At 35.3% G+C, this 11,642-nt stretch overlaps 1 protein-coding gene across 7 annotated transcripts in view; it reads right to left on the bottom strand.

Annotated features, from left to right (window-relative positions):
* LOC126822218 (exportin-5) overlaps positions 1 to 11,642 on the bottom strand; it is a 33,148-nt gene that overhangs the window by 9,433 nt on the left and 12,073 nt on the right. The window contains exons 12-25 of one of the 7 annotated variants that reach the window (XM_050550971.2): positions 11,139 to 11,261; positions 10,529 to 10,701; positions 10,227 to 10,322; positions 9,319 to 9,450; positions 8,389 to 8,495; positions 7,938 to 8,030; positions 6,988 to 7,087; positions 6,739 to 6,804; positions 5,718 to 5,836; positions 4,871 to 4,980; positions 3,693 to 3,789; positions 2,219 to 2,355; positions 1,745 to 1,842; positions 152 to 198 (exon numbers count right to left, since the gene is read on the bottom strand). In XM_050550971.2, the coding sequence (XP_050406928.1) occupies positions 152 to 198; positions 1,745 to 1,842; positions 2,219 to 2,355; positions 3,693 to 3,789; positions 4,871 to 4,980; positions 5,718 to 5,836; positions 6,739 to 6,804; positions 6,988 to 7,087; positions 7,938 to 8,030; positions 8,389 to 8,495; positions 9,319 to 9,450; positions 10,227 to 10,322; positions 10,529 to 10,701; positions 11,139 to 11,261 (1,498 nt within the window). Of the gene's footprint in view, positions 1 to 151; positions 199 to 1,744; positions 1,843 to 2,218; positions 2,356 to 3,692; positions 3,790 to 4,870; positions 5,689 to 5,717; positions 5,891 to 5,911; positions 6,570 to 6,738; positions 6,805 to 6,987; positions 7,088 to 7,937; positions 8,031 to 8,388; positions 8,496 to 9,318; positions 9,451 to 10,226; positions 10,323 to 10,528; positions 10,702 to 11,138; positions 11,262 to 11,642 lie in introns of those variants that run through there. The other 6 variants (XM_050550972.2, XM_056101213.1, XM_056101212.1 and 3 more) reach the window with 6 other exon arrangements.

Raw genomic sequence — 11,642 nt, 5'->3', positions numbered from 1 at the left:
TGCAGAAACAATTTCTTTAAATACACCTATTTAGAAATTCTGGTTCACATAATATATGGTAAATGAATAATTATTGAACTATTACGGTTGACTGTGATAAATCCACAGACGTCCTGAAGAACTGTTTAGAAATTATGAAGATAATATTTACCCTATTTGAAACCTAGAATTAATAATCTGCCATTTTCCTGATAATCTCTGAAAAAAAAAAAGAATTATTATAACAGTAAGTGGTATAGTGACAAATGTCAATATGAATGATAAAGAATAAAAATTTCAACCTGTGATATCAATTCAGAACTTCTTGTAAGTTTGTTTTTATTTTGTGTACAGCCTGTATCACTGCATCAGTACAGTGCATTGGATGCTTATGAATGCACCCAACCTATCCCCTTCCCACCCCTATGATGCATGCACTTGATTTGATAGTACTTTTATTGTTTATTATTCGTAACATCCCTCGGTGATTTATTTTTTGCGCTGATTTGACTTCTTGTGTTCTGTTGGTTTACATGTGGTTCTGTTCTCCTGCGCTTACTATATAGTAACTACAGGCCCTGAAATGTGGACATTTATGACAGACACTCAGACTACATTCATTTGATTTATTGTTTATTATTTGTAACATCCCATTGGAAGTATTTTTTGAGTGGGTTTGTCTACCAATATATTAAGGTGAAGTTTATCTTGAGAATACTCTTCACCCAAATATATTGGTAGCCATTTTACATACGTATGTGTTACAAATTATTACTCTAACCTGTAACATATAACATAATAAAGAACTAACCTGTAACATGTAACATAATACAAGAACTAACCTGTAACATATAACATAATACAAGAACTAACCTGTTACATATAACATAATACAAGAACTAACCTGTAACATATTATTAGGGTGACCCACCATAAATAAATATCTCCATATATCTCGACAATTTCGCCACAATATTTATATATATGCCAAGCCTCAAATCAGTTTCACACAATTATAGTCACTAAATAAACCATCATGTTGTACTTAATAAGCTATGACCATTAATCATCTATAAATAATAGACTGAAAACTGGTTCCATGTGTCGTCCATAACATCCAGACACTTTTGAGTAAAAGATAGGTTACGTGCCCTTGTTTTGAAATTAGTCTCGCTTAACCAGTCTATCGACCATTCTAGGGCTGATTGACAGGTCGGAATAATCAAGACTACTTTTTTACGAAACATAACAGAAAGCTAGAACAAGAAATTGAATTTAGAAATGAGCATGTTAGCTAGCTCAACAATTGTTTTAAGAAGCTTGTAAAAGTAAAATGAAACTACTGCTAGTATCATGTTCCTGTCTAACCCGAGTGTTTCTGAGATATTATTTGTACTAAACCAAAAGATGCCGCTCTTAACGGTACAGTTAATGATAAAGCGATTTAAAAAATGAAACGAACGTAATTTCTAAATCTGCTGTAATAAACAAGAAGCTTAATTTTACTGCTATTCAAAATCGTCAACAATAATTTTTTTACGGCTGTAATAGTTGATAGATTTGTAGAGAATTGCACGTGCCATGGCTATTTATAGTATCATACTGTCAGAAAGTTGGCCTCGACACGGCGAATGTGCACGCTTCAGTGGTAGTCTCGAACTATCAGCGGTTGACTGTATTTCTGTAGGTGCGTGGGTCACCCTAATATTATACATAATACAAGAACTAACCTGTAACATATTATACATAATATACAAGAACTAACCTGTAACATATAAGGACATAATTTGATGAGTAATGGTAGAGCTGCTGATGTGTAACAATCTTTAGGACAGTTTAATATAAACGGTTTCATAAAGACACTTACTCATGTCAAGGATTATAACTTGTACAAACATACCATTAGAAAGAATCCTTTTGAAATTCAGGATTTTTTTTGTTATCTCCTCCAGAGAGAGAGAGAGAGAGAGAGAGAGAGAGAGATGGGGTTAAAGGTCCCTCGACACAAACTAGGTCATTTTGGGATTAACATATGGTTCAATTTTATTTCAATAATTCGATTACACATAGGGGTCTTTAGCAGTGGGAGGAAACCGGAGGACCTGAGAAAACCCAGAGGCTGGATATTCAGTCTACAGAACTGCCAGCATCATGGAAATTTATTTTCTAGATTTAAAAGGAACAACATAATCTTCAGTTAAGTATTTGTGTTGCTGAATTATTTTTATGAAAAGGATATGAATAACTGGACGTAATCTATAATCTGGTATAAATTCCTGATAAGAGAATACACTGTCTTGTAGAAATGTGATGATATTTGATGCTGAATAAAACTCATAACCTAGGCATTGACCAGCATTACCTAATATATGATAACTGAAATGATAAAAACATCCAGTATTAATTATATAACAAGCTTGAGTGACAGGATGCTCCTGTCGGGAATAGAACCAGCGACTACAGGCATTGAATCCATAGAACTCTACAGAGTGAACCAAAGGGAATTCCCCTTGACCAAGTCAGTACAAAATATATTATTTAAATCAAGATCAAGACACCCCTAGATATATGAACAATCACACAGCACACCAAATATTTACATCATAGCTATACAAACAATAATAGCAGGTGGCAGGTCCAAGCCTTCTGGTTAAAAATGGAGCCTGGGCAAGACAATAACATAATTCTGTGGGGTTTAATGTCCTACTTTTTTGACTCCATCCAGACTAAAGAAGACAGACGTACAACATGCAGTATACTATGAGGGAAATTTTGCCAAGTCAGTGACGCTACGGTCTACACTTATTTTGAATTCCAACTGTCAAGGTTTCTTATACATGCACACCAATGCTGCATAGGACCTCAGTTGGGGTTTTTTTTGCCAGGTTCTCTGTCCTGCCCCAATGACAAGGGGAAATCACACCGGAAAATCCTGAGGAACTTCTCGGCCAACACTGAGATTGAACCCAGGACCTTCAGGTTAGCTAGCTAGCACCTTAGTCACTGAGCCACTAAGGCAGACAACTTTTGCAATATAATATTAATAACTAGTGATTGACCCGACGTGGCACGGGTATAGACATGAACCAGAAGTAGCATAACTCTGAAACCAGAAGTGGTAGTCCATCGCCACCAGGCTTATGTTACTCGGGAGCCACGGTGCCTGAGTGGGTAAGACGCTGGCTCGCTAACCTGGAGATCCTGCGTTCGATCCCTGCATTGGCCGAGAAAGTTCATCGGGATTTTCCGGCGGAATTTTCCCTTGTCATTGGTGCAGAATGGAGGGCCTGAAAAACCAAGGACCCGTGTATATATGGCGTTGCATGTAAAAGATCCCTTGACAGTTGGAATTTGATATATAAGAGTAGGCCATAATGTCACTGCCTGGGCAAAATTTCCCTCATAGCACACTGTATGGTGTATACCCGTCTTAATTAACTCAGTTCGGAGCAGAACAGTAGGACGTTAAACCCCATTTCATTTCTTTCATATGTTACTCCCCGGTGCGAGCTACCCCTAAACACCAAATTTCAGATTCGGGATTGCCCTAGTGTACCCACCAACCCTGTAGAGACAGAAAGACAAACAATAACATAATTCCATGTGGTTTTTTTTTTGCTCCATCCAGGCTAATGAAGAAAGGCGTAAAACATGCAGTATACTATGAGGGAAATTTTGACCAGACAGTGACAAATATTAGTATAGATATTTACCTGTTATCATGAATCATACCAAGAAAACTTTTAACTCTAGCTAATGGTTGTTTACATGTTGTAGAATCTGTATTATCTATACATGGTGGAGGTATGCCTTGAATAAATCATTAATATTAATTAGTCATTCAAATATACCAAAAGACGCGTAAGATTTTGTTGTGTGATGTTCAAAAAAAAGCTTGTGGCTCTACCAATTCAAGTACCATCAACATGAAACATGGAAAGGGAGGGATGGAGGTAGGGAGAGAGAGAGAGAGAGATGATGTTTATCATCCATTCGACACAAACTAGGTCATTTTGAGACTAACACATGGTTCAATTTTATTTCAATATTCGCTTGTGCGTAGGAGTCTTTAGCAGTGGGAGGAAACCGGAGGAGCTTGGACAGACGACCCTACTCCTCGTCACGTACAACCGGGGATGAAACTTGGACAATTGCGTATCAATTGACAGACTTTGCTTTTTTATATGACGTCACAATTCCAAGATGGCTGCAATTATTTGCAAATATGTGTATGTGTTTATTATTTTAAAAATTGTCCCGGGAATAACATTTTGGCTCCTTATAATATAGCCAACTCAATATAAATTTCTTCCTGACAGGCTTGTAATGCATTAAGTAATTTATAATTATCTACGACAATCAATATTTGATTCCAAGATTTATTTTAACAGTACTAGAAAGGATATATTATATTTACTATTTAACTGTATACAGTATTCAATCAAATAAGACAGTTCTCAAAAGTCTTGTTGTTCAATCAATGATCATAATATCATCCAATAAAATGACAGTTAACATAGGTCATATCTTCCAATCAAACGACATTTATCATGGGTCATATTAAAACTCATATCATCCAATAAAATGATAGTTAACATAGGTCATATCATTCAATCAAACGACAGTTAACATGGGTCATATCTTCCAATCAAATGACATTTATCTTAAAATGACAGTTATCATAGGTCATATCAACCAATCAAATGCGTTAGGATCACTTTAAGAGGGGGGGGGGGGGAAATCCCAATAACTGTACAATAACTACAAACTAACCAGTGGGTTTTTTTTTAGCTTGAGTATTATATGACACATTCTCTTATTTGATGGAATACTGTAATTTTCCTAATACAATGAAGATTGTAAAAAGAAAAAATAAGTTAAACATATGTACCATTTTTACCTAAGATGGCCAGCTTATCGACTTCCAGTAAATCATACGCCTTTTCAAAATCTGGATGTCGAAGTCTTAAATAATCTGGTAACCATAAACCATTTTGTGTTCTAAATAAATAAAACATGGGAGTCATCTATTGTCAGGCCAGATGAGGACTTCAGGATGGTTGGGGAGGAGTTCAGGTCGGATGAGGATTGGGGAGGAGTTCAGGATCGTTGGGGAGGTGTTCAGGATGGATGGGGAGGAGTTCAGGTCGGATGGTGAGTAGTTCAGGATGAATGGGGAGGAGTTCCGGATTTGTGAAGGAGATCAGGCCGGTTGGAGAGGTGTTCAGGCTGGATGGAGAGGTGTTCAGGATGGATGGGGAGGTGTTCAGGATGGATGGGGAGGTGTTCAGACTGGATGGGGAGGAATTCAGGTCAGATGGAGAGGTGTTCAGGTCCGATGGGGAGGAGTTCAGTTCAGGTGGGGAGATGTTCAGGCCAGATGGGGAGGTGTTCAGGCTGGATGGAGAGCAGTTCAGGCCAGATGGGAAGATGTTCAGACTGGATAGGGAGGAGTTTAGGTCAGATGGGGAGGTGTGATGGGGAGGCATTCCGGTTTTGTGGTAGAGATCAGCTGGATGGGGAGGAGTTCAGTTCAATTGGTCCATTGAAATATTTTATACTATTGATGACGCTGGCTTGCTGATGTCGTCTACAGAGGATGCTAAATATTGCTAAACTTTTAATTCATCATATCTTTGTAAACGCTGAACAGAAGTGAACATTATTTGGACTGATATTCATTTCACAATGCTGTAGATCATGATAAGTAGCTTTGAACTGAAGTCCTCTTTACTTACTTTAACAACGTGATAAGATTATTTAGCAAGGCTAAAATATGAGATGTAGCTGGATTTCTTAATATAGGACTTCCTGTTACATTTGACGTTCCAATCACAAAACCTCCTCTTTGACAAGCCTTAGGAATATAAACAAACAATATTATTATCATCGAACAAAATTTAGAAGATTAATTATAACATCTACAAGTTACCTAGCAAAAACTCTGATTAGAATTTGAAATGCTCTTTCTCCTTCGGCCTTTTTAGCCCTCTTTTCTGGACTCCAAATGGTATATGTTTAAACCATTGGTATACATTTAAACAAATGGTATATGTTTAAACCAATGGTATATGTTTAAACAAAAGGCATATTTTTAAACCAATGGTATATGTTTATATCAATGGAATATATTTAAACAAATGGTATATATATTTCAACTAATTCATTATGAAATAAAGTAACTGCTACTGTTCGAGCAGTAATTGAACGTTGCATGACATGATATCACTAACAGTCATTTATGCATATTCATCTTACCAGTAGATTCTTTTAAAATTGGATATGAAAGACAAAATCAAGATTTTTTGTTTTTGGTGCATCAGAGCATACAACATAAAATAATTGAGGTTGTTAATTGTTATTTATATCACACTAATCTGTATTCTAATACAAAACATGTGACTTTATAATGATAAACATTTTCTTAAAGTGGTTTAAAGATACATAACTTGGAAACAACAAACAGGGAATAAAATGGTATTTCAAGTTTTATGAAGAAGATTCTACTCCCTTGAGTCACATTCCTCTGGTTGTCAAATATTTTTGTAGAATCTTCCAGCAAGACCATGAAATTGGAATATAAGAAACAGTAATATACTTCAAATTTATTTTAATCTATTAAATTTTTATAAATCTTAAATCTAAAGGGTGAGAGTTTTGTTTTACTTTATCACAAGCAGTTTAAATTCAAACAGTTAAAAGTGAAATTACAAGGGAATTTAACGAATCTTTGCCATACAAATAGCTTACAAGACTCACCTGTAAATCATCTGGCCATTTACTTCTTTTTAAAACACCCAACATCGTGTGTATACAATAACTGATCTACAAAATACAAAAAAAAAACCCACCCAACATTGTATGAATACAATAACTAAACTATAAACTACAAAAATATGCAAGAACTCAATGATTCGTATAACATTTTATAACGCCTGACAAAAGTAAAATTTAGCTCTCGTATAATGCGTCTTCAAATAAAATACTACCGTATATATGCCAACTTACATGAGATCTATTAATACCACAAGTATCAGCTGAACTTGGTTCTACAGCAGCTTGATCCAAACCCACATATGACATAAATATATCTGGTGCTAAAAATGCCCTGAAATAATAAATTACATCATACATGACATTTACTCTATTATCTTTGGCATCTGACCATTCATTTCATATCTGACTTAAACTATCAAATCATTTTATTGGTATTTTGCAATAGAACCGGAAATACAAAGGACAGGGAGTGAGAGAGAGAAATGGGTTTTAACGTACACTCAACACAAACTAGGTCATCTCGGGACTAACACATGGTTCAATTTTATTTCCATAATTCGCTTGCGCGTAGGGGTCTTTAGCAGTGGGAGGAAACCGAAGGACCCGGAGAAAACCCACGAGGATGGACAGACGACCCTTCTTCTTGTCACGTACAACCGGGGAATCGAAACCCCGCCAGTTGACTCAATGACAGACTTTATGATACAGCGCGCACGTGCTAACCATTCAGCCATCCAACCCCCCACATAGGACATGACACAATTCTATAGAATGCAGTTATATAATGTCCCTTTAGCAATCTGATTAAAATACTGGGCCCTTATTCACGAAAACTTAAACTAAGATACAATCGAAATTTTAAGAAATACTGCAATTCGATTGGCTGACCAATATGCAAATTGGATATATGCAAATTGATTTTACTGGTCAGCCAATCGAATTGCAGTATTTCTTAAAATTTCGATTGTATCTTAGTTTAAGTTTTCGTGAATAAGGGCCCAGAACTATATTTCGTTTCGTCCAACATCCCTACTTGATAAATAACGTTATAATGAAAATTAGAAATTTGCATGATATGCAATAATTATGCAAATTACCCAACCTTTAAAGATGGGGTGCTGTGTCATTTTTAAAAAAAAAGTATTGAGATGACATGATAGATTGAAAAACATGTTACTTACTGAGTAAATTCTTTTGATGTCCAAAGTTCGTGGACCGGTGAAAGGATTTCTTTAATAAATGCTGATTGCTTCTCAAAATCGTTGAATTGATTGCTGAAAAGTTATTTTAGAAAATAAATATCAATGATGTCTACACTGTCCATTCATTTCAATTCATTTTACTCAAGGCATGTCAGTACAGTTGATGAATTAAAACAGTACCTGAACTCTTAACAACAAAGTGCTGGTGCTGTTATGTTTTTTATAATGTTCAAAATTTTCTCTTAAGTTTTATGATGAAGAACTTTATACTTCTGTACAATAACCAAAAGTTCTGGGTAGCTACTTCCTTCAGTGAGGTAAGGTGCTCCACATAAAAAAATTTACTCACTTACTGACAACACATCCATTTACTGTTACACAAGTATCTTGGTGATTGTAATACTACACTCGCATTTAACGTATAACTTACCTAATTAACATAATAGCTTCAACTAGAATAGTTTTCTCCATCTGTGAAAGTTGTTCTGGATCGTTGCTTATTAATTTAATATGACTGTATAGGCTATCAAACGCTGGCTGAAAGGAAAATCAAATGAAACACATCATCATCATCATCATCATCATCATCATGGAGAGGACTCCTTTGTAAGTTTTAGTAACTTTTGTCCAATCCGTTTACTTTAAAGTAATAAAATATGTTCAAATCATCGTCATTATTAATCTTCTGAATTATCTAGATGAGCAAATCGTCCTTATGAACTTGCTTGGTGCAGAAAAGTAGGATGTTAAACCCCATTTCATTTCATTTCCATCATCTGCCAAATTTGTTGTTTATTGCTTGCAATGTCTGTGTAGTCTGTGTCTTGTCCGCATGTTTGTCTTTTCAATTTTGCTTGAGTGTAGTGCAGCAGTGCGGCACACCTTGTATTTACTATTAAATATCAGAGCAGTGTACTGTTTAAAGGGGCTAAATATCTTCATTAGCCTGGTTGGTGGATAAAAGTAGGACGTTAAAACTTCATTTCAATTCCATATGAATAAGTGTACTTACATATATATAAGCAATATATTAATTAATTATCTTCATTAGCCTGGCCCCAAGTTTACAAAGCATTCTCAGACTTCAGTTAAGAATTTACTCAAAATTGTTCACCTAATTTTTACTAAAATATAGCCCTTTATAAAGCTTTTGTTGTTTTAATGTATCAAATACATCAATAAGAAACTATGTGCAAAGCATTGTGTTTCTGGATCCCAGATATTTCTCATAAACAGTAAATGAAAGTTGAGTCAATTCTTAACTTAGGTCTGAGTATGCTTTGTGAACCCAGGGCCTGGTTGGTGCAGAAAAGTAGGATGTTAAACCTCATTTCAATTCCATATCAATGAGTGCACTTACAAATATAAGAGCAGGATACTGTTTACAGATTTTAACCACTATTGAACACGCATGTTGACGGACATTTTTAACAGCACGACTTCTGGTACCTTTAGTTTGACCGGGTAGATTGAATATCACTGCACCAAAAATCTGAAATGAAATAAATATCACCATTTTTAAGTTTATTTTCAATCAAATAGAATTGTAACTTATTGAAAATATTGTGACTCTTTATCACAAGTTGTGCTAATCAAGTAAACCAAGTAATCAAGTGAATAGTTATCTAGCTTGCAGCGTATTAGAACATAGTATCTTTAAATTATTTTACATTTTTGTAACATTCACAGGGCATCTTTTATTGAAATAAAGGTGAGTCATTTGTTAGTCCCGAAATGAGCTAGTTTATGTCAAGTGGACGCTAAACCCCATTTTTCTCTCTTTCTCTTATGAATGACAGTATAGACATAGGTCCTATTGAGACTAATATACACCTAAGACAACATACCAATGAGATGCTTTTTCAACTAGTTTTCTTTCAACATGTACTTTGAATATTACCAATCTGATTAAAATACAGATCTATATTTCGTTTCAATTTTTTATACTTTCGATGGCCTACACTATATGAAGATCTGACCAGTTGTAAAGGAAGGTTGCGTCAGGTGTCATACAAGCGGCTTTGATTAATCAATCAGCATTGACGTTTCTAGTGGTTTACCCACAGTTCCGTGCAGAGCACGCCAAGAACTCATCGTAACAGACCGTTTCATTGGCTAATTCCTTACATCAACTAGAACGCTCTTTATATAACAACTCTTCCAAATCCCAGTGTAGTAAAGACAAGTAAAACGAAATTTTGAACTATAAAAAATGAAACGAAATAGGATCTGTGTTTTAATCAGACTGGAATATTACTAGTGTATTACCTTGTCTAATACAACTGGAATAGTTTCTGGTGTATACAACAATAGAGGAAATAGAGCTGATATACACGACAAGAGACAGGACAGTATTAACGGATCCTAAAATATACAAAAACATAAGCTGAAATATATGACGTGATTGTATCAATGGACCCTAAAAAATATAAATGAAGTCAACAGTAGTGGCAAAATTCCCTAATAGCACACTGCATGGTGAACTCATAGCTTCATTAACCCAGTAGATGCAGAAAAGAGAAATTAAATCCCAATTCATTTCATTTCATCCCAAAAATATGTGAATATACCTGAGTTTGATAAACTAAGACTCTCTGTAATAATTCTATTCCTTCCGTTGTATCAGGTTTATCGTTTGTAGACGCCATCAATCGTAACATAACACTCTCTAAAAATACACCTAAAGCATCCCACTCCAAAAAAGATGGTGAACTTAGATTACAGATTCCCTTCTCTACTCCAACTGAAAAAAAAACAAAACCCAGAAAGATTTTATTTTCAGTGTCCTGACCTCTTCTTTAGTGATATCACAGTCAATTTTATTTTTTAGTGTAAAGACAATTGATAGCAGTGTTGAGTAACAAACAGGCTAATTAATCACTCAACACTAGGGTTGCAACAATATACCATCAGGCGGTATACCGCGGTATACATGCCATGGTTCGGTTCACCGTACTTTAAATTCCGTACTGTGGTTTGGTAAACATGGTACAGATTTATTTAACCATCCATTTTCTTCCGCTACTCAACTTTTATGTGGAGTTATGTCCCCCTGTAGTTCATGTGACAAGGAGGAAACATGTGCTTCACTGAAATTACATTCGCCTCCACCAAACAACAAAACATGGATATGGGAACATTTGGGATATGTATCATATCATATTGTTTTCTCTGTCTTACCTTCACCAATATCAAGAGGTTTTTGTAGTTGAGTTTTTAACCAATCATAAGCTATACTAAAGGTTAATTTAGGTTGTAATAATGTTGCTAATCTCACTGTATCAGCTACCTCTGCCCTATATCCTGTACAATTAAAAATAATGTTGATCTTTTTATTAAACTATGGCATAAAAAAATAGTTTTTATCTGGCAAATTTTCATAACTTAGAAATGATCTATATAATACCTTGAATAATACAGGTTAAATCTGTCTGGAATATCTTATATTCTTATCCTAAGCAACTGAGAGAGAGAGAGGGAGAGAGAGAGAGAGAGAGAGAGAGAGAGAGAGAGAGAGGTCATTTTGGCACTAAAATACTGTTCAATTTTATTTCAAGAATTCCCTTGTGTGTAGGAGTCTTTAGCAGTGGGACGAAACTGAAGGCCCAGAGAAACACGTCAGTTGACTTAATGACAGACCTTATGATTTTCTGTGCATGCGTTAAACCACTAGACCGTCCAACC

Source organism: Patella vulgata, chromosome 5 (genome assembly GCF_932274485.2).
Source record: "Patella vulgata chromosome 5, xgPatVulg1.2, whole genome shotgun sequence".
In the NCBI taxonomy this organism is placed as follows: domain Eukaryota; kingdom Metazoa; phylum Mollusca; class Gastropoda; family Patellidae; genus Patella; species Patella vulgata.
The sequence above is the reverse complement of the archived record's forward strand: the minus strand, read 5'-3'. Positions and strand labels throughout refer to the sequence as shown.